The sequence below is a fragment of the Larimichthys crocea genome, chromosome XXIV, assembly GCF_000972845.2.
Source record: "Larimichthys crocea isolate SSNF chromosome XXIV, L_crocea_2.0, whole genome shotgun sequence".
NCBI classification, from domain to species: Eukaryota; Metazoa; Chordata; class Actinopteri; family Sciaenidae; genus Larimichthys; species Larimichthys crocea.
This window is the reverse complement of record NC_040034.1, coordinates 12,692,492-12,716,865: the sequence shown is the minus strand read 5'-3', so window position 1 is coordinate 12,716,865 and position 24,374 is coordinate 12,692,492. Positions and strand designations below refer to the sequence as shown.

Below are 24,374 nucleotides of genomic sequence, written 5' to 3'. Positions count from 1 at the left end.
GGGAAATAAAATATTGTCTCTCTTTTGTTTTTTGATGTTTTAAATTGAAGCAGATTTGATTAACAGACTAAACGGAGGCATACCTGTACTGCTCATCAGTCATTTACGTGAAATTGCTGCTACACGAGTCAGTGAGCCGTTCGCGAGGTCTAATCTTTCAATCGACCCACAAGGTTCAGAGATACGACTGACTCCTGACCTTCTCCCGGCCTCGCCAAACTGTAGAAGAGGAGAAAGTCTGCAGATAATGTGAGTAGACAGCTCAGACCTGCGCAGCCACAGCTCTTCATTTATACATCACATCCCCTGTGGGAACCTCTCTCCTGGCATGTCAGAAAAACCTCAAACTGTCACGTTCTAGTGGAATCAGCAAATGGTGCAATATGCTGCACAAAGTGAGGGACAGACCCTGTCGACTCCTGAAGTGCTGGGTTTTTTGATGTGGCTACACATTTCTCCCAGTTTGTTGTTGTTTGGTGGAATTGTGCTAGCTACACAAACCTATATTTCCGATTGTTGGGGGACTTGAGCAGTGTGGAAAAAGTGTTGCAATTACTTGCAAGAGTTCCTTACATATAAAATTGGAGTGGGAAGTGGACAGGGAGCAAAGAAACAACAGGAATAATGAGCAAAAACAAGGTCACAAAGCTGCTGCCACAGTTTGGAGTATCATGTGAAGAATTCTGCAGCTAATTTTGGATAGTCACTGTCAAATTATGTCAGTATATCATTAGATAGCGCTCATATATACTTTAATTATATACTGGGAGCAGGTTGGGGGACGAGTTGCCGCCCCAAACAAAGGAGTTTAAGTACATCGAGGTCTTGTTCATGTGTGATGGGAAACTGGAGCGAGAGATGGACCAGCAGTTTGGTGCTTCATCTGCAGTATTATGGACCGTTGTGGTGAAGAGGGACCTGAGCTGGAAGGCAAAGCTCCCTCACCAAGAACCCACTGTTAGCGATGGACAGTCTGATACGTGAACGTCATTTACGTTTCTACTTCATTCAGTTTTTCATCCTGTTCTTACTGAGCAAATAACAATTTATAAAGAAAAAAAAGAAAAAAAAATCAAACACTTCCGCTGAAGATGATGTGTTTCTTTCCTGCACGACTGTCTTTGTGATTTCCTGTTTCACACTTATTTTCTTGCCAGCGTAACTTGGCGAGCAAGCCTGCAGTCACAGGAACCTTGAACATGGAACAGAGCCATTTAGTAGCTTTAATCTTAATATTAGCATTGTCTGTTGCAGCAGTCTGTAAAGTTTTATTGCTTCAAATCTGGATCTAATGCACATGCACAGTATATACTACAAACTGTGTCTGTAGAGAACGTGGAAAAAAAACATGCAAGTAAAGTGTGCTAACCCAGAAAACCCATGTTTCCTTTACAGGTTCACCCCTCCTCCCCTTCCTCTACCTCATATTCGGTAACCATGGTTGCCTTAGGTGCCACATTGTCAACCTATTTTAAGAAACTATCATCCCCTATATAGAGTTACACACACGTCTTGTAGGAGGAAGCTACTCTGTTTGTCATGCTGATAGTTCCGATTATGTAATGATTAACTCTTTAATCTCTTCCTCACACATGCAGTGTAAATACAGCAGCAGGCTGTGTCATATTATCTGTACAAGTCCCTTATAAAATAGACACTTGATATAGAGATGGAGTGAAGATTTACACTAATTTTACGCTTCATATGTTTTTAGTCATGCTGGTGTGTGTTTCAGATTGATTGGATTTGATGTGGGTAATAATCCTAATCTAAATAATCTGAAAGGAGTCCAATAAAAAAAACGATGAGTAATTTTGAATTGAATAAGGCGTACTCTTGCATCCCTCAGAACTACTTTAACATTTCTGTTCCAATCCTCATCACTGAATGTCAAGTTCAGATCCCTTTCTCATGTCTTCTGCAGAGCTCAAATGGGCCCATTACCAAGAGTCTGAATCAACATAGAATAATAGACAGCTGCCTCGTGTCCTTTTCCATAACTCTTTAAAATTTGTTCTAGGAGCTCTGCATTGTGGGGAACATTTGTCGGACTTGCAGGTACCTAAAAAAGTGGGATGTTGGGATACTGAACCGCTGCACAGATTCAGCAAATTCAAGAAAAAAAAAATTATCCAACATCTTCATGAAAACCCAGACAGCTTGCTCATTTTAAATTTCTTTGAAATGAAGGGGGGGTCCTTGGGTTATCCACCAATCAATAAAAACATCATTATCTCACATAAGTTTTCTGCTTGCAAAGTTGAAATCTTTTGAAAACATGTAACTTTGTGACTGGCAGTTTTCAGTGCCACAGTAAAATGGCCTCTGACTCAATGTCAAGTGAGAATTAGGTCATTATGAAATGAATGAGAGATTAAAAAGGACCTGATTAAATCTCCATCCGAGCCATCGCTCAACATAATGAGCGCTTCAATAAAATATGGATATGCCAATAAAATATGTATACTTTCAGCAGTGCCCTGTGTTAAACTGCCTTAACTTCAGTGTCCAGCATCTCTGGAGTCACAATAGGTTTGTCATGGACCATTTAACATTGTGTGCATGGAGTCATTCACATGCATGTTCAGTAGTTTATAATTTAGACAGAGAGGAAAGATAACAGAAGCAACGCCTCCTGTGTGGTCTAGCGTGCTCTGATTGCTCTAGTTGTGGTTGTATTGTTATTATGACATCCTGCAGATAGCCTCTGTTTTCGTTCTTGATTCTGAGAATAAACAACTGACACAGCCACAGTGGCTGTGACAACTCCAGCCTTTAGAAAAATCCACAAATACTACATTTCACATGAATTATGCATAGCGAGGCATCTACTACTCATCCTAATAAGCAAAATAATGTCAGTTATAGTGCAGACATGTTGTCAGGTATAGACAGTCAGATCAGCTCAACAACTGTGATCAGTGTCATGTTGATCTAAATGCCTGTTTCACGGCTTCACATTTACAGAATCATTACTCTCATAAGTTAGAGAGCATGGGGATACTCCTGTCATGACATAAGAAAACACATCACAATCCCAAGATGAAAAATATAAGCTACATCCTCTCCTGCTGCATAGATTTGTCGCAGGATCACTCTTTCGCAGTAGACAGCTGTCCAGGGATAGATGACCAAACTAATAAAGCAGAGAAGACTTGTCATTTAAAGACCCTTGGAGCAGAGTGCTTGAATAGATGAGCAGTTTCATCTTTCTTCATCTCAGATCCTGGTGATTACTACTCTCCCAAGGGTTACATGTGTGAGCATTGATTCTCTTTAAAGGCTGTCCAAGTCAACACATATCCTGTGGAGCAGTTGAGAGCTGCCATTGACGCAGAAAACGATCGTGCATGTGGCAGAGCGTCATAGCTTTCTGGTGGACTGCAGTTATGTCCGGATTGGTCCTTCAACGTGTAGGACTCACATCTCCTGTGGGTCCATTAAAGGCTTTTGAAAACGAGAGGGAGGATGGCACACACATACAGTACAAGAAGTCCTTCCTGACCTTTTGACACCCACAGGAATCCCAGGGTCTCTTGCATTGTTTATTAGTCACAACACCAGCCACAGTGTCAGCCTGCACTGAAAATAGCTTTTTAAACAAGGGCACGAACGGCAGCCTGCCAAGGCTAAGATAATAAACCCACCTGAAATTACAGCACAGAGAAGAACATTAAAGAGGAATATTAGGGAGCGTGTGGCTATTGATTCAAATCAGAGAGGGAAGTAGAAGAGGAGTTTTACGGTGCATACATAATGCAAGCTTCATGAAATGAAATAATTCGTTTTACAGTTTCTTTTTTTTGTTCCGCGGGAATGTAGTAGAACATATTACACTGCAGATGATAATGCAATCTTTGCATCACCAGTTTAGTTTTATTGTTCATGGAGTACGAAATGAGTTTGTACACGACAAAAACAATACACTAATTTAAACATTTCGGGAGCAGCCGTTGAATGCATAAAGGCATTAGACTTTTGTAAATAAAATAGCTTAAGCTATCTTAAACCAACGCTAGGACAAAGCAGTCTTCGCTTCAGCAGATCAAGTTTACAGTGTGCACAGTGCTTGAACCTTTCAAACAGTGATCTTTTAAAACCTGCAGTGACTGATTATTTGGCTATTGAGAAGCAGTGGAAACAAACTGTAAACACACCACTGAAATATTAAATTGTTGCAGCCAAACAAATTTGGAAGAGTCCACACGTTTAATGTCAGTACAATAGTTTATACCTTTTGCTATATTAATCTTTTGGTCTCCACCAGCTTCAGAGGGAAATATTGGGTTCTTTAACTAAATGCTCCACTCTGTTCTCTGGCTAGTTTCCAACTTTGTATGCTGTTTGGTACTTGGCAGAAAGTGAGTTTTATAGCTTGTGTGAACCAAAGCAGTACAGTTGTGGGTCACAAAATCGAAACAATTAGCTGTAAGATGCTAAAACACTCTAAGGGGGAAATGCATAATTCTCTGTGGGAGCGACTCCTTTCTCCTCCTATTACACATTGTAATTTAATTCAGTGTAATTATAAAAAATATTCATGATAGCCACTAACATATTCGTATAGCAGAGTGCAGTGATGCACCCTTCAACAGCTTGTTGTTCATGTGTGCGAGTCAGTGGTTTTGAGGAGGTGGTAGGGGGTGGCAGTGACAGGTGCAGACACCAGGTAACTGACATAATGCAACACGACAGGGTGATGACTCACCCCAGTCCTCAGTGAGCTCCTCTGCTTAACCTGCAGCGTCTCCTATACGATCACCTATTTATAGCCCTTCCACAGCAGTACCACAAACCACTGACTGGTAAAATCTGCCTTCGTCTCAGCTGTGTTTTGCTCGGACGCATATTGAAGACTAAATCCTCTGCTGTTTAATAGATAGTTTAATAGGTTTAAGGGAAAGTCCTCAAGCAGAGAGCTCTAGCATAACATCAGGGCTTTGGGCTCTGGCAGGGTTGGACTCATTTAATTGTTAATTCTTCGTATTAGACTTGTGGGATAGGCTGGGAATAAAAATGGTAAGTCATACAGCGGGCTGTCATGCCTGGCTGACTCATTACCTGGTATACCTGCAGACATTCTTCACAGGATTAACGTATTGTTCATTAGCTCTACTAACATTTCAAATTGTATTCCTCTGAGGTATAATTTCTTTAAAAAACATTAATCGGCTTAAAGACGGAAACCATGTCAATATAAAATCATGACTCTTTTTTTAGTCTACAAATCAATACTGAAAACAAAGCACACCACTGTATATTTCTTTTTTCAGCTAGGACTTCTGGCACAGCATCACCACATTAGAGGGAATCAATCATATTAATGATCCCAAGGCCACTTCATCATTCACAGAGAAGCAGCTCGGCTGTCCAGATAAATTATCATTGGTGTTCCATTAATGGAAGTTTTCAAATCTTGCCGTGGAGGATGCCATTAATCTGCGCACAGCATCTCTCCAGAGTGGAACGGTTGGCTTACTGTACCACTGCCAGCGATCTGTGAAGGCGAGAAGCTCCCCGCTGTCCTCGTTCACTTTCTTTCTATGGCAGGAAGTCCAATTATGATTGACGTTAACTACTGCGGGCCGGATTTCTCCCAAGTTGCGCACTTTGCATTTTTTATTCACTGCTAAAGAAATATGTGCTTATGGGTGAAGGGTAGAGCTACAAAGTGGTGCTGCTGTCTCAAATTGTCGATGACAAACTCCAGACCTCTCCCCTCCTGATGGCGTGCTTTCAGCTAATTCGACACATATTGCATTTGTGTGTCGGGAAATTGCAAAGCCAAAAGCCTTCGTCGATCCCTTGGGACTCCGTGCACATCCATTTCCCCCTACATCGGCACAGATGTGGGCCAAGTTCCAGACACATACTGCTAATATTCTGATTGAACATTTGTAGAAGGACCTTGAGAAGTCACACACTGTGCAACTTTCTAATGCTTTAATGAAATTGCTTCTCATAATGTTGGCATTCACTGACTATTATGTTTTTCATTATGACAACCTACTGTAGGAGTCAAACTCATTTTCATTTTCTCTGGATGTAAGAGGGCAATAAATCCATTTCTTGTAATGCTCCGCTGACCGACTGGCTTTTCTATCAGAACTTAACAAATAACTACAGTGAAGCTTTGTAATATGGCCTCTCTGAAATTAATTCTGCAGCAGTCTGATAGCAGCCTTTTATGGTAAACAAACTGAGTTGTATAAAGGATCTTTTGTTGTGCTTGTCGGCTCTTCGGATTTCCCCACCTATGTATTATCTTATTCATCACCAGCTCAGAATTATATACATCTCTCTCTGCCCATAACAGGATGTGACGCTGGCCTGGTCAATATGAGGCAGTGGCTCAAGTTTCAAGTTGGAGTCTTGCAGCAAACCTTTTAGGTCTGGAAGGAGCTCCACCGTCTTTTCCTGCCAAAACCTCCTCCTGCTCTCACACCTGAACCTGACGCTGCAGGGATTAAAGTCCCGCTGCTTTCTGCTAACTGACCTCTTTGGCCAAATGGATGTGGTCGTCAAACAGCACCTGATGCCTGCAATGAAAATAATCGCCAGTATTTTTGAGATGAAAAGAGTGAGACAGACTGGTTTGAACACGTGTGTCCACACAGATTTAATCTTGTATTTTTGCTCTTTTTCATCAGTCCAATCGGCTATTTCAATGTTCAGAGATGCTTTATTACCCCGATAAAGTGTTTAATCAAACAGGAAATAATGCACAGAATAGCCTTGTGGGAAAAGCTGCTTAAACCCCCACCCTTTTCTTCACAAAAGCCGGCTAGGCCAGATCAAATTAAGTGGTTTGATACCTTCTCTGCCAATCGGATTAGGCTGATTAATTCCCATAAGTGTTCAAATGATTAAAGCTGGTTAATGGGCCTTAGGGAAGTTCATGGTGTGAAGCGTTGCCTGTGATATCAAACAGGGGTGGAGGAACGTCAATAAGTGGTAATTATAAGAACATTTTCTGCTTTAGCGTTGCTATTAATCAATCAACCGCACATAAATTACCTGCATATTCTGCTCAAATGATCTTTTTGTTTCTCCAAATTACGAGAGTCCAAGGAGAAAATGCTTGACAGATAGTGCATCCGCTCTGTAGTGACACAGTGCCTAAATATAGAGTGGAAAATGGAGCAGAAGAAGGGGGCACAGTGAGGACCATAAATATTCACAGTCCATCTACAGAAAAAGCTGGCAAAAGCCTGGTCCAAGGAGAAATCTTCTTTTTTTACAATGCTTAATGCGGCACCACTGAGCTATACTGGTCACGCTTTTTCTGATGCCACCTTTTAGATTTGGATCTTGCTTTTGCTCTGGATGCTCCTTTTGCCATTTTGATGCAGATCTTCATTAGGAAATTTTACTCCGAATCCTCCCGTGAAGGCTGATGGAGAGAGGGAGAGGGAGAAAGGAGGAATAGTGGATAAATGGTTGCAGGTTCTGGTCTCCACCTCACCCCTTCTTCTAATATACTCCTCTCCTGAGGGAGTGGTATCCATCACGGAAATTGCAGGGTTGTTATGCCATGTCGCCTCGTGCATGTGAATACAAGGTGACTCTGTAAGGCACGCAGCTCATGTGTGCCCAGTCTTATGAATGCAGCCCCATGTTTCCTCCATAAAGTGTCCATCAGCACCTTAATGCATCTCCCAGTGAAAGTGACAGAGCCCGGGCTTGCACATTATTAACTCCAGACATTTTTATGAGCCTGTGGAACAGAGTGCTCCTTCTGAATAAGATATGTGTCCAGGCTTCAGTGTCTGTGTATCAGTCTTTTAGGTCTTAGCATTGCATTACAGCTTCTGATAAGCACTGTTTTTAGGGTGTTTTTACCTGTGTCTAAACCACAGGCGGTGGCCCTGTAAATACTGTAGTGATGTTGTTATTATTCTCCGGTGGGATCAGAATAAATTAGGCTTAGTTTTGCTGTGTGGAATCCATTATGTCAACCGCTTGCATACATGGGGAGTATGTCTGTATTAATGTTACATAAACAGTGTTTACAATAATGAATTGTGGCGTGGAAACATAAGCAGCTTAGCGGAGTGGGGTTAAAGGCACAACCAAATTGGCAGGCTCATGATAAATGCATGGGATTTGTCTAAAATATTAATCAAATATAAATGTGCAATGAATTTAATAGTGGTTTATTCCCGAGCTATATTTGGAAGCAATTCAGAGCCATGCACATTGCAGAGACCAGAGAGAGGAGGAAATTAAATTTGCTGAAAGAGAATAAAAAGTTAAATTATGTGAAGTAGGGGAATCCTAAAATTCATGTAGCAGAAAAAGAGAAAAATGATGTGTGAAGATAATGTGTACTGTTTTCATTTAGCGGGCGTTCAGTGGGGAAGAATAACATTTTACCAGCACATCATTCAATTGTGCGAGTGATACAAGCTGTGCAATTGTTTCAGGACACCAGTCTTATAAGGCAAAGTGGGAAAGCTTTCTCATGTGATCTAAAACACTGGCTATCGCCCTCTCTCAGTAAAACAGCACCTCTGGGTGCCAACAGTGGGATGGAGGAAGACGCCCAGGCAAAGCAAGCAGAGTTTGGAAATACCAAATCCGTGGTCGCTATTAGAGTTTACAGTTCACCTCACGCAGCCAATCATTTGGCTGGAGTGGAGCTCAGTCTCTGTCGGAGTTGTTTTTGGAGCCTGAGCTCAGTGTGTGATACTGTGCGTAAAATCTACCTGTCAGACGCAGCGGCGGTGCCATGGCGAGCGGAGCTCGGCGAGCAAAGTCCAGTCTTACACACACGGACTAACTTCCTTTTAAACGGATACCATATGCTGTGCCACGATGACAGTTTCCTCACAAGTGATAATGTGAAGTAGAAAGGTTCGTCTCCGTCGACTCAGTTGCGCCGAGGAACGATGCTGAACAAAGCTGCGGGAGGATTTTCCACTACAGGTACAGGCTGTGATGATCTGCGGAGATGCTTAGCTACTTGTATAAACATAGTCTGTTATATTAGGGTAGATATGATGATGATATCTCTGTATAATACAGACGAACAAAAAATAAATTAAATAAAAGTGAAACAGGGAAATTTCCCCCATGATCAGCTATATAAAATGTGGAAATTAAGTATTTTATGAGGGTTAAAAAGATGTGATGTGATCAAAATAATTAAAATAGTGTTGTTGTTGTTGGTGTGTGTGTGTGTGTGTGTGTGAGAGAGAGAGACATATCTTAATAACTATAGTAGCTAAATAGACCTAAACAGAAAAAGATAGATAGTGAGAGAGGATGTGCTCATGATTATTAATAATTATGGAGTCTAAGCACACACTCACATGTGCTAAGTGCACATCCTCTCCTGTCAGATGAATTATTTCTGGATGTGGGATGTGGTTTTTGTTGTCTAATGTAGTGTGTAATGGAATTCCCTATTATCTAGAGACTGGCAGGAGCATATGAGAAAGGAGACCGCAGGACTCAGTGTTGAGCTACTGGGTGTGTGGGCTCAGATTCATCCACTGGCCCACTTTATTCATGCTTATCCATGTCAAACAGCTCTGAAACCCACTGTGACCACACAAGCTTTTGTCCCGGAGGGGTCACATAGGCCAGAAGTCTGCTGTAGATCAACATGTAGTCCAGGCGTATGTCGGCACTATCAATACTCAGTACAATATCAGCTTTGTGAGGGTCTATTTTGTAGTTCTTGTTGAGGCATTGATACAATGCTTCAGGCTGTGGTTTGTAACATTGTTGCACTAGATGGTGTTACATTTTTTTTGGATTATTTTCCTCAGATCCTGTGTCCAGGTCTGTGCAGCTCAATCACCTCCCAAACCTCATAAATCAAGCCCTGACATATTGTTTTTTTCTAATGTGAAGAAAACCTCTAATCATTCTCGTCTATTTCCAGCCTGTGCCTCATTTCTCACTACAGCACAAAAACAAAAAAAAAGAGCATGAAATTACTTGATTTGCTGCTTTCTAATTCTAACTCTAATTCCAGCAAAATATAAGACAGTAGCTGGCTATTATCTTATTTCATCAGGAGACATAAGATAACGTTAATTTTATGGATGAGTTTTTTGATTGGAATGACCACCGGTTCTGGATTTGCAAATCAAAATTGCATATTTGCTTACTCACATGCTCAGATCACACGGCCTCTTATTGGAGGAATTGTTGCCTTAGTGATGGCCTCTCCTGACAGTGTTACAGTTTTACATAAAGCATTAATTTTTAAACTGATCTTCCGCTCATCTATGCCACTCTTCAGTTACATTCTGAAAACATTCAGCAGGACTCAGGGAGGCCAGTTCACAGACACTCACAGTCATCAGTATGCAGTGCAATGTACAGCAGCACCTGCCACAATTTGCCTGGTTTTCAATAAATGCAGCAGTGATATGTGGAATATGTATATATATATTTTTTTATATATATTTCTTCTCCCTACATGTTTAAGTGAATCTGGGGGTGTGAGATGCAACAGTTGAACATGCGGCAGATGGTGATTTTATGGCTCAGATGGGTGAAAGCCTGCGAGAGGAATGCTGATTGCCAAACAAGATGAAATATTACTTGCTGCTGAATTCATGTCCTAGATTATTACATTACAAAAAAAAACAGTGTTGGGTCTGACTGGATAGCTACACTGCACCTAACTGTGCCATGACATAATTGAACTGCTTGTTATTTTTTGTCTTTTGAAGTTTTTAATGAAATATTATTGTACTTGATATGTATTTTCAGCAACCAGACTGCCAAATCTTTTGGACTGAGCCACTAAACGTTTGAAGCCGCCATCATGGAGAGTCTCAGTGAGCTCCAGAACCCCCTGCTAGACAAAACCAGCAGACACGTCGTGCACAACGACTACCAGCCTTACCAGGACAGCCTCATCGGCTACTACTACACTGACACTAATGGCAAGCATAAGACTCAACAGTTCCTGGACGCCACATCTCTGCATCTAGCTGTGGAGGCCTTCTACAGGCCCAACTTCATCCTGTACAAGGACGACGTGAGTCTTCACAGCAAGGACTCGAAGAGCGAGAGCTTTGAGACCACTTTCACAGAGAGTAAGGACGCTGGGTTGGATGGAGCTCCCACAGAAAACCCTCTGGACAGCGTACAAGGAGAGAAGGATGTGAAGATCCAGACAGTGTCGTACGAGGTGGAGGATGAGCAGGGTCCTGAGTATGAGGTCAGAGGACACTCCAAGGATAAACATGAATAAGCCTTCTGCATATATCAGTGCTTTAGTGGTATTTTATTTGGAGATGTAGGCGCCTGATATATTGTGTTTCTACAAACAGTTTATTTTAAATCGTAGCTTGCAGTGTGAAAGAAAGAAACAATTAGACTTCATGTTTCTTACTCCGGCTACAAGCTATATGAGGATAATTACTGTAACTAGACGCGTTAAAGGCGCTATTTGGCGGTGTTTGACAGAGCAATGAGAATACTGAGTTACTACATGACATTTACGGCATTACAACACTTACTTGTGACTGTCAGAGCCATCTTTCAGTAGAAAGTGAGTCATTTTGCTTTTATAATGATTCTTATTATTTCATTATTTCATTTTAATAGACTGCCTGTGTGATTTAGGCTCATTTCTCACTCTGTTCTCTAAATGGTCCATTTACTGGAGCCTTTCAAATCTATAGTTGGATAACTGTACACTTTTGTTTTATAATTACATTCTAAGAAAATGACACAGTTTATCTATCCAGGCGACTGTTCTTGTTATGAGTATTACTTCGCCCTCCAAAGGAAACCGTGACACCAAAAGAGCAAAAGTCTTTTCAGAAGTGGTAAAAATCCAATTTCATCCAGGGACGCGTGTGAAATACCCAAGGCTCTGAGATGGCAGAGGAAGAAGTATTGCAACCTAACTGGGCTGATGATCACGCCAGCACTTGTCACTCGGAGGCCTGGCAGATAGATAGAGACGTGGCAGCGACTGCCATTAATGCAATAAGTAATGCCGTGCTGTGAGGGTGCTGAGCAGGACTCTGCTGATGCATGGCTGTCGGAGCAGGTGAGCCTGGAGCTAAAGTTATTCCATGTCAATTCAAAAGAGCAAATGAATCTGATGAACAGTGCTCAGATGAAAGTTAGGTTTCCAGCTGGAATATGAGACTTTTCGCTCAAACACCTGCGTTTCTTCATTTTCCCTTCCCGTGTGTCTTTGCCAAATCAAACAATTAGAGAAATTTTACTCAAGCTCTGAAATGAAGCCAACAGAGAAGTGACACAAAACTGCAGTTTCTCAAACGACCACTTCACAACGTGACTACAGAACATGTCAATCTCCATAAGCCCCAATGTTAAAATGTTCTTATCAGCTTCACAGCAGAAATAAACCTGTTTACAGCCTGGTACAAAAAACGCTTCTCGTTCATGACAACTGTACTGAGTCAGAATTTTTATATAATTCACCTTCAAATTATATTAAAGCTTAAAGTGATGCATAATTAACAGCGTGGCCTTGGCTGTTGAGTGACAGGTGGATGCCGTTTCAGATGGCTTGTTTGAGCACCCAGGCTTCGTTCAGCCCGCCTCAGCTCCATCGATGTTCCACATCTTCCGTTCCATTTTTAGATTAGGAGGCGTCAGAGGCAGGACTGTCAACATGGCCAGAGCAACCACTCTCTGAGCTGCTCTTCAAAAACTTATGGGCGACATCACAGACAGTACATCCATGGTTTATTAGGGCTATGCTAAAGGATAAAAACACAAGAAAGAGAGCAGAGCTGGTTTAATACACGTCCTTAAATTCCAGGAAGTAGACTGTGGCAGTTTTCCATCATAATACAACCATTCTTTTGTCAGCTGATATATTTATATACTCCTTACTACAACCCATGTCATCACTTTATGCTTCCATGCCTTGTTTACACCCAGCAACAGCAAAAAAACAACTTTACAGTTGTAATTCCACTGCTGGGTCAGCAGGTGTTTGACATCTGTGTGACAGAGAAACAATAAATTGCAGGTAACAAAGCAGCAAGATTGTGTGGACGATTGCCCAGAATAACAGGGTGTAGGGGTCCCTGTGAGCCCTGCTGTAGAGTTGTGTCCCCTCCAGTATCTAACGAGGCCCCAGAGAGGGGCTATGACAGGGTTATTAAAGAGTCCCATCAGTTATACTGGCATCAGACCAGACTCTGAGTGTGTGTCCCCAGTCGGCCGGACTCTACGTCAGGCAGACTGTCAGTAGGACTGAATGCAACAGTCACTCAGAACTGTTATCAGGTCTTGCTACCGAGATAAAAGGAGATTACTGCTGTTTGTTCCCACCGGTTTATACATGTGATGTCAGATTATGTGGTTATGACCAGCTGCTGTTTTGATGGATCACACCCGGCTGTCCAGGTGGACAGTGTTCATAAAGCAGATAACAGAGTGCTTCATAATTTTTTCTTGGCCAAGGTTTGGAAACTGTTTGGATAATGCATATAGTGCTACAGTCCTCCATTACTCCCTAACATCTAAATCAGGTTTTTCCCTGGAACAAGAACCTAAAATATCTCAAGATAATTACATTAGATCCCATGGTTTGGTGAATGAAGATCAGATTAAAAATTAAAAAGAGAAAATTGTGCACAATATGCCTAAAACCGTGGTCGTCAGTTCATTTTATCTTTGCCCGCCTCCGTGACTATTCCTTAATTACCTCTAAAATGGTGGCCTTACATATCGATTTCTATTTTGTGCCTTCCTTTTCCTCTCTTTGATTGATCCCTGCAGGCAGCAAGACTAACAAATGAAACCTGCTCTTCATGAAGGCTATTTATTTAGACAAACATCCACTCCGTCTCTGGGACAGCTGAGAGAAGTATAAGGCAATGTCCTCTTAAAGGTCACCCATGCAGTCCTCGCTGCAGGCTCGATGTTGCCAATGTAGTCTGAGTAGCATTCGAATCTATCATTCATTAGCCCACTCAGGCCTTGTGGCCCTGAGTTTCACTATCAAGACAGGGTATTGGGAGGTTGTTGAACGCTCACTGCCACCGTGTGCATTGAGGAGAGATGTTTGAGGTCTCTCATGCTGTAGAAGCAATTTAGCACATAAACGACGTTGTCTTCTTGCTGTTTCCCCTGTCACCGTGCAATGATGGAACAATCCGTTAATCCTGTGTTATCTGTCAGGCCGCTCATGGGTGTTGACAGAGGCACCAAATCCTTTCTGGCTGGCTGAGCACATCCTGTCCTGGGTGGTGGTGGAACAAGGGCTGATATACTGGCCTGAGGGGTGGTGGGATGGGGTAGGGTGGGGTAGGAGGGTTGTTAAGATACGCCGCTGTGGATATATGACCAAAGTACACCTTACACCTGCTATCTACCCATGTCAGCGTCATGATCACTGCATGCAAATATTGTCTCATTTTACGAATGTGTAGTTTGTCAAATTGCATGCGGTCGTGTAAATAGCGCATCGTCCTTTTCCTTTTTTCTGACATTTAATTATTCTTTATCAACCCGCTGTCTTCCAGAGTGACAGCTCCAGTGACAGTGAGAGTGAGGACAACTTCATTGTGCTGCCCCCTCGGGACTACCTGGGCCTAGCCATCTTCTCCATGCTCTGCTGCTTCTGGCCCTTGGGCATCGTTGCCTTTTACTACTCTCACAAGGTAAAGGCCCAGAGACCTCAAGCCTGTCATTAACTCTGATTACACTGCATTGTATTTAAGGTCAGTGAGCACAAGCACTCAGACTCAGTGCTACCACAGCCCATTTTCCACCCTGTGACCCTCCTTGGAGTTGTTTCAGATGATTGACTACGTAAATTCAGCAGGTTCGTCCCACTTGTCAGTCCTTTATATTCACTTTAGGGAACCATTAACGTTGAGGTGTTAGTCCGTAGTATGTTCTGCGTGAGCAGCGCACTGCAATCACATTATATCAAGTGGTTGCATCCATAGGAGAGACCATTATTTGTAATTAGCAGCAGCATCTTCAGTTCGTCTAATGTCAGTATCTCACGCTCTGAAACCTTGAACAAAGCTCAGTGCATCTTAGCGGTTTCTGCGACATCCTCCACAGTAATTGCAGAGACAGTTATACCGGAGCAGAAAATAATGTGTCAGAAGAATAAATAAAGGCCAGACTCATTTTTTGATAGGAAACCAAAATACCCAAACAACACATTTGTCACTGTCAGAGGGATAATGACCTAATTGCCATGGTAACTAATGGCTCCCTGAGAGCATTTCTTGTTTTCTCTCTTTTAACTGTGGCTTAACACCTACTCATACACTCGGTGCTGATGAGTAACACACCGGCTCATTTCACTCTCTGCTTTGTTTTGTCAGACTGGCAAGGCCATCGCTAAGGGAGACTTCTCTGGAGCAGGAATGAGCTCCAGAAGAGCCCTATTCCTGGCTGCCCTTTCTATCACCATTGGAACAGGGATGTACGTGGGGGTAGTTGTGGCCCTCATTGCTTACCTGTCCAAGCCTGGACATGTATAACACTTGGACTGGTTTGCTTGAGGGGAGATAGAGGCAAGATGGGAGAAAGAAGAAAAGAGACTAGGTTGGACAAATCTCTTCACCTTTCCTGAAGGCATGTGTCTGTGCTGCTGCGTGGCCGTCTGTGAAATGAAGCAGCTATTTGACTTACGAAAAAATAAGATGTGTGGATGGAGTATTACTTGGATGGCATATCGATCCAGACTGAATCTTTACTTCTGGGATGCAACACTCCCACTGAGGTATTCCACCACCACCTCCAGCAGACGAAGAAGAAAAACAGCACTGAGAAACTACACTTTCACAAAGGCCGTGCTTATATGTTAGACAGAAACTGAGCTCATAGCAGTAAAGAACTACCTATCTTTTACCACATTAGTCATTTACAGCAATTTTATTTTACCTTTATAGTAGATGTATTTTCTGTCAATACTATTACAGATTGTGTATTGTCCACTTTGTAATTTCTTGAAAAAAAAAAAAAAACAGTCAGCCAGTGGGTTTTTATGTGATTGTTTATTCAAGGAATAGAGAGAAGTAGGCCCTTAATAAAAAGGTGATTGTCACAGTGTACACATAGTTGCTGAGCAGCAGTTAAGAGGGTTATTTGTTTAATGTGTACTGTAAAATTAGTCAATAAATACATTTGGCATGAATAATAAAACATCCTCTGCCACCTCTGTCATCCTCTCATTCTTGTCTCTTTAAGAGGGGGGAAACTTCTGCAGTTGCCAGGGGGTATGTGGAAAGCAAGCAACTAAAAGTATGAGATGGAAATTAAAGTTAGATTAAAAACAAAACAAACAGCTTGCTTTGAGGAGGAAAATAAACAGACAGATATGATTGGATGATCTTTACTGATAAACTTCCCACAAACTACATGCAGTTGCAACACACTGACGAACAAGCAGAGACACAGTTAGTCATGAGTAAGACATCAGTAGACTGTGGCTAAGATTGCAGATTAGTTTATTTGGCAATAAGACAGTCATCGGTTTGATTTCTGGACTATGGAAGTGTCAAAATCATCTACATTTACTCCGACTTCATGAAGAAGCAGTCGTCTGACTCACACACTTCCCTTTTTTCAATCTGTAGAAGATAGGAATGGTGCAATACACTTGTAAAGTACGGTATTTGTATTAATAGATTATTTAGAATATCCCAAGTACCAAAGTACTGTGAAAAAAATGTACAACATCGTCTGTTACCTCATGTATTGTTTTTCCACCTCTGTTTTATTCATATATGCAAACAGCTCTCTAAAAGTAATGAATAAACTGCTGAAATTAGTCGGAATTTGTAGGAGCACGCATTAAATTCAGATCGCTAATGTTCGCCTACAAAGTAGTTTCCGGTTCTGCACCCACCTACTTGTATCCAAGTGAGGTAACATATGCCTGATAGAGGCATATGTTACCTCACATCCGTTGCACTCCTCCAGTGAACAACACCTGGCCCTGCCACCCGTTCACTCAAGGCAATCCAGACTCTTCTTGTCTGTTGTTCCCTGTTGGTTAAATTCACTACCAGCTCCTACGAGATCAGGGGCATCCCTCTCTACCTTACCAAGACTGAGCTCTTCAGAGAGATCCCCATCTAGTACTTACTGCTGCACTAACATTTCGTTGATTATATCCCTTTTTTGTAAGTCGCTTTGGATAAAAGCGTCAGCTAAATGACTAAATGTAATGAAACGTAAATGTCAGTCCAAGCATAGCAATTTATACTGTGAAAAAAGTATTGTAACTTTTATGCTGTTAATAGTGTTAGATAACATCCAGTTTGATCCATACATACATATATTTAGAAAATGATGGCTCGGGTCGATGAAGGGGTAATTGAGCTTAACTGATGTGTACACCAGACAACAAAGGTTGGGAACCACTGAACAAGACACGGATTGTGCAGTTAGAGAGGCCTGTCAGAGCATATTGTCGATCACTGGGCGCTATATTGACTGCAGCCTCGGCTGTTACTGGCATGGCTCTTCACCGTCTTTTGGCATCACTCACTGTCTCGCCTTGAGGTGACTTTAGCTGCCAGAGAGCTGTGAGTGTCAGGAACAATGCCTGTTTTCTAAAGTCAGGGTGTCAGAACTAAATGAGAGCAGCACTTTATTCCCCTCCAGAACTTGGAAGGACCACCCTGCACGTCCCATTCTCTTGCACCACCTGCAAATCCAATCAGAACGTTAGCCTTCGGTGTCATGGTATCCTCAACCACTCAGCGCCCTTTTAGGTTTAACTCGCAGACAGCATTGATCACATACTGAGCTCAAAAACTGGAGAAGAAAAAGCTCAACTACACCTACCTAGCCATTCCCTGCACCACAATAAATGAAAGAGATGGCAAGGTAAGCATATCTCAGGGGAAAGCTTGCATAGCCTGACCTCTCCTATATTTGTCCACTTTCTCTTTTCGCAGCTTCTCTTCAAGCAAGTCTCTAATGCATGCGGCTCGATGAGGGAGACGGAGGCGAAAAGTGCTGCTCTCATCAATGGGAGCTGTATGGGTTGCTGAAGTGGGCTCACTCTGCGAGCGAGTGCAGCGCGGCATGTGTTTTCTCTCCCTCAATAGATAGGAAGCTTCACCCACGCCTGCTCGCTCACTCTCTCACAGCATCCATAGCTCAGACCACCAGAAGCAAACTGATTTTATTAGTCATCCACCCCCACGTGAATAATACAAAAAAAAAAAAAACTTTCCAAGAGGCAGAAGCAGATCGGAACTAAACTTCTGTAAATATCTCAATGCATATGTTAGCACAGGTTTAATGTGACCTGTGTTACTGTGTGCAGCACCCACCTTTGTTTTAAACTGATGATTAGACAGTGCTGTGCCTCTAAATATAATCCTTTTAACTAAAATTAAACTTTTTTGTTTTTGGTAAGCTTGACAAAGTCATAACCCGACCTGTCACATCTAGCAAATGACATAAAAAAGAAAAAAGAAAATGAATGGGTCTTTGCACACAGGACTAAAGTGAGAAACACATTTGTGGAGGGAAAACAATGATGAATGGGCTGAAACAAAATGGATAAGAGACTGAAAGGGAGTGGAAAGACAAAAGGACATTAGAGCTGAGAGCTGCATTAATAAGGAGCATGATGCTCTTGACTGTTCATGCGACTGAAAGTCATTCTCAGATTCTTGTCATCACTTTGATGAAATACCTGTCACCGCTCATGGACAATAGACGCATAAACAATATCTTCGGTTTGTGCCATTTTTCCGCAAGAGAGGATTTATTTCAAGGGCTTACGACAATTACAGTCCTGGTAAAAAATCCTGGTAAAACTGTCAAGAAATTTCCACTGTGAAAAAAAAAAGTGTAATACCCCAGAATAACATTCAGTAGACACATTTTCAGCTCACCACTTGAAAGCACAATGGGAGGATGTGAAGGAGGAGTGTGGAAACTGTGGAGCTATCGGGGAAATGGTGGTTATCTTGTAAAAGTGGGAAAACCTCTTTAGCTCTGTAATGTGCGACAGCTCTTATCAGAAACACATACTTAATTATATTCCAAACACTTGCATGCTGTTTGATGTTCAACCAGAGATCATTTTCCATGCATGCAGATTTATTTTATGTATATTTGATTATATTTCAGGGACACTTTCTAGGTCAACAGCAGCACAAATGATGTCTCGGTGGATGGTACTAAACTCATGTGTGATGCCCTTTGAGAGTCCAACAGTTTATATGAATAATAATGAGCATATAATTGTAATAACATATTATGTAATAGCTTTTCAACTCACCAGGCGTTACAGACACTGGTATTCTAACATTCTGAGACAAATCCAGTCAGTGTCTTGATTTCAAAGTACATGCATGCTGGGATAAGTCCCAGACCCCCCCTAGCCCAGACCCCAAACCCTCTGTAAGCAGGTACAGAAAATTAATTAATTTAAGCCTGCCTTAAATTCTAAATAAATCTGTGTTCATGTAACACTGGTTACTCTTAGCATTAAGTATAAACTTGATTGTCGTTTAATTAAATTACTTTCAGGCTGTGGCACGGGGACAGCTTCCTCTGTGTAACTTAACACATCAACGCTTCAGCAGTATAAAGAATTGACAGCGTACGTGTGACATCACCCGTACGTTTGAACCTCAAAATCTGTCATCATGAACTCAACTACATTTATCTGACATTGGACAGTCGCCACTTTTTAGATGGTTTAATTTAACTGACTGTTTGAGACCCAGACAGGTGAAACTCTTCAGTATTTAACCAACTAAACAAATATAAAACACAAGCATGTTTCTTCTTCTTTTTTTCTCTCCCTTTAATTATCTGATGATCCCTTAGATTTATTTTGTGACCCACTGGAGAGGTCCCATCCACAGGTTGTGAACCACTGGATTAAACTGTATATAAAGCAATAAAGCTCCACCTCAGTGAAGCTTCCTGGCTTGAACCTCGGCTGGGACCTTTCTAAAGATAATTTTTTTGGCCTTTTCACAGCTGAAGAGTGACAGGAATGCAGGGAGAGAGAAACGGGGAATGACTTGCAGGAAAGAGCCACAGGTCGGATTTGAACCCTGGACTTCCGCAGCAAGGACTGAGCCTTCACACATGTGTGGAGTTTGCATGTTCTCTCCATGTCTTTGTGGGTTCTCCCCGGCTTCTTCCCACAGTCCAAAAACATGCTCTTTATAGGTAAATTGCTGATTAAATTACCCGTAGGCGTGAATGGTTGTTTGTCTATGTGCCCTGTGATGAACTGGTGGACTCCGCCTCTCGGCCTAAGGCTATAGGCTCCAGCCTGCCGTGACCTTGATGAGGATAAGCCGTTGCAGAAAATGGATGGATGGATATCAGTCACAGGGATGGATGCTTTTACTTTTCACACTTCAAGTACATTTAGCTGATAATACTTGTATGATGTAGTTTCACAGTTGGATTTTGAACTGAACAAATCAGTATTCCCAACAGGTTTTTCTCCATAGGACTTTTCACTGTGTGTGGGGAGATGAAGACATCCCTGGAGCACAACAGATGTCTCTCTCTCTCTCTCTCTCTCTCTCTCTCTCTTTCTCTTAACATCAGAGTTAAGCTCATCTTTGAAGCATTTCACACACACATGCTTATCTGCCCTCGCACCTTTGGTGACACAGCAACATGCCTCTCTGTGTGCCAGGACACACTCTGGACAGATAAGGGCCTCATCTTCATGGCTTCACTTATCACTCCTGAACAACAAGGCGGCACCATCTCATCGTCTTTTCATGTTTCTCCTCTCTTGATAAGTCTAGATCGGACACTTTCCCTTTCTTTTATGTGTTCCTCAAAACTGCTGTCTTGTGCCAGCAGAAGCATCTTTAAAGACTGTTTTTAATTGCAACCCAAGTATTTGACACTTAACAAGGAGTAGGTGACATCCTCATGAAATATAAAGCAGGGAGAAATAAAGGTTGGCAAGATGATATTAAAGTAAAGGCAGACTAACACAGTTTATGTCCAAATGACTGGAGCTGGCATCTGATACAGCCCACAGATGGCCTGCTGAAAATACCAAGCAGTGAAGGCTGGAGGGGTGGCTGCAGTGGGTGGCTGCTGGTGATGTGCCACACATCGTAAATCTTTCTGGGACAAGCAGTCAAGTCCGACTTCAAGAGATAACCGATGTCCATTACCAGACAAGGCAGATAGTGACAGAGAGGAGTCTGGGTCTATAAAGCTGAGCTGAGACAGTAAAGGTTATCTAGGGACACAGAACTTCCATCATCCTACTGTAATCGGTCTAACCCCGTAATCCTGATGCATAATATTTAAAGAGCTTTCAGATTCAATGCCTCTTTTTTTTTGGAAAAAGAAAACAAATTGCATATGTTTTTTTTAGGGATTAAACATTTCATTTATTTCACTCTTCGACGCTAAAAGGAATGCCAACAGGTCAGCTGTTAATAAATTGAATTGAAATGAAATGCAGTTAGTTTTCCATTATGTAACTTCCTTGTTTCTTCTCCTGCAGTAGTCAGACTTTAATCCGTCATAATGAAAGCACAAAGCAGAATTCAATAAGACACAGACAACAACAGCAGACTTCAATCAGCAGCTTAATCAAAAGGCTTGTGGGGCTAAATTTGCATTATTACTTCACAGATAAACCACTAATATCCTGCACAAACTCTGAATACTCATTATTTCAGCCAGTTTCAAGTACTGAGATGACGACTCTCTTATTCAGTGAAGGGTCAAAAAAAAAAAAAGATAGAGAGAGAGAAGGGTGGCTCTGCGTGGTCAACCAAGGACGAAAAAAAAATTAACCTTAGAGATGAAATCAGCCTCACAGCTAGGACAGATCATTTAGCTGCAGTATCAATCCAGTGTCCATTAACCCAGAGCAGACAACCTCATCACTGAGAGCTCCAGAGGAGTGACAAGAGATGACAAATATTGATCAAGATATCAGATCATGTCTGCTTGAAAGCTTCGAATATAATCCCCGTCAATGTCAAGACGCAACATGATGTTTCAGCACCTGGATTTTCATGTATTGATTGTATTATAGGAAATATATGACTGTGGATGTGTAATTAAATTCACACACGCACCAATTTACAAAGATTTTCAATGAAGCTCAAGACTGCCACCATGTGGATAAATGTTGCACCACACCCAAGCAAAGTAAAACAAAGCACTGCTCCCATTTTGGGGCAAATTTAAATTGTCTAGATCAACTGGATTAAAAGACAAAAAAGCTCAAAAGTGCAATAAAAATAATGAGTTAGGCACTTTCTGCATTAATGCATGTACACATACAGTCAGAAGTTTGGACACAACTTCTCATTCAATGTTTTTTCGACTAGATTATTTTCTACATTGTAGACAAAGACTTTAATGTATGTATGAAAGAAAATATGGAATTATGTGGTAAACAAAACTTGACCGACAACAGCTTTGCACACACTTGAGATTCTCTCAATCAGCTTCATGAGGTAGTCACCTGCAATGGTTTTCAATTAACAGGTGCACAGTTAATTAGTGACATTTCTTGCCTTCTTAATGTGTTTGAGACCATCAGTGTGCAGTCCAGAGGTAGTGTTAGCATACACTTCAATATAAGTGACTACTGTTCTAATCATCTAAGTAAAGTCCATCATTACTTATAGAGTCCATCATTACTTTAAGACATAAAGGTGAGTCGATCTGGAAAATGTCAAGAAGTGCAGTCATGAAAGCCTTCAGATATATAATGAAACTGTCTCTCATTAGTACCACCTCTGGAAAGGGAGACCAAGAGTTACCTCTGCTGCACAGTTCATTATAGTTACCAGCCTAGTCAGACAGCCCACATAAATGGGTGACAGAGTTCAAGTAGCAGCCACATCTCAACGTCAACTGTTCAGAGGAAACTGTGCGAATCAGGCCTTAATGGTCGAATTTCTGCAAAGAAACCACAGCTAATGGAGAAAAACAAGAAGACAGCTAAGAGACACAATGCCTGGATTAGATCAGTGGAAATCTAGACGTTAGACTGATGAGTCCAAATTTGAGATTTTTGGTTCCAACCTCAACGTCATCGCGAGACGCAGAAAAGGTAAGCGGATGATTTCTACATGTGTGGTTCCCACCGTGAAGCATGGAGGAGGGGATGTGATTGTGTGGAGGTGTTTTGCTGGTGACAGTGTTGGTGTTTACCAGTGTAAATGAACAGTATACACACATGTTCACACACAACATAGGTGTAAATAAGGACGTACATTTTGTTTATGCATGTATTTGCATACCAAATTTAGTGGTAGATGGTAAAGTAACACAACTACAACTTCAAACTCTATTTACTGAGGAAGATCATGTGATATGATTAAAAGCTCAATAGCAGCTATTAATGGACCATATTGTAAGATTACTTAATTAGCTGATCACAAATTAATTCACATTAAAGACCAAAATCATGCTAAGACTGATTGTGGTTAGATCATGATTTTTAAGAGAGAGGTTATATCATCAGTTCTTTTGCTTGTGGTGGTTTTCAGTAGTTTTAGAGTTTCAAAGCATTTGGATCAATTCCTCCGTGTACTATGGCACTAACATTGTACTGATAGCTCCATGCAGCAGAGGGCAGAATAACACCACATTTCAGTTCCCTTCACTCTAAATCTGAGATGTCAAACATATGGTCCAAAGGCCAGAATTGGCCACCTAAGAGTGTCAAATGTGTGAAATTGCAAAGAAGCAATTCTTTAAAAAAAAAATTAAAAAAAAGCACTACTGTTTCAGAATATAGAAAAACTGAGACAGGCTGTTCGTCATCTTGTTTATAGATTTATCGATTATTATGCAGTGGTCTTACTGAGATCTTACACTTGAGACCAAATTGGATCTAACTACATCTTGTGTGTCAGCTCAACTAGATAAACAAGCAACCACAACTAGGAGCCTTCCTAAAATAATCTGCATGAGTTTAATCTCCCCAATGAAATCGCATTTCTCTTTCTCCTATCAAAAAGAAATTGAATGTTAATATTGCATTAGTCGAAATCTTTCCATAAACCTCCCTTTGATCTCACTTTGCATGGATTAAGATGATCTTATGATAGTCTTCAGCAAGCAGACTGTCCATCATAAGGGATACTGTGAATCACCTCTTCATATCCAATGTAAACAGCTTGATCTTCAGCAAATCTGATCTATCATAACCTTCTATTCCACTCTCAGAGGATTAAATAGCTTTGCACTTTAGAGGAATAATCCTCACTCTGCACATGTCTTGGCCCCAATAACTGAATTGGGTTGAGGGTCTATGGAGGTGAGGACTCGCTCTATTGCAAATCATCTCAGTAACGCTGCCTCAGATGGTTATTTGGTTCCATGAGAATTCCACCTCAAAAGAGGATGTGCAAAATCATATTTCTTGTGATGTTCGTTGCTTAAAATGTGTGTCTAATGCCCCT

General features: G+C 41.4%; 1 protein-coding gene across 1 annotated transcript; it reads left to right on the top strand.

The window, feature by feature from the left end:
• Nucleotides 1-7,895: 7,895 nt before the first annotated feature.
• LOC104921336 (synapse differentiation-inducing gene protein 1-like) lies at nucleotides 7,896-16,195 on the top strand. The gene is made up of 4 exons (XM_010733838.3): nucleotides 7,896-8,928; nucleotides 10,732-11,185; nucleotides 14,484-14,621; nucleotides 15,303-16,195. Exons 2-4 carry the CDS (start codon nucleotides 10,787-10,789, stop codon nucleotides 15,459-15,461), a joined length of 696 nt encoding a protein of 231 aa, XP_010732140.2. The 5' UTR covers nucleotides 7,896-8,928; nucleotides 10,732-10,786; the 3' UTR covers nucleotides 15,462-16,195.
• The last annotated feature ends 8,179 nt before the right edge of the window (nucleotides 16,196-24,374 follow it).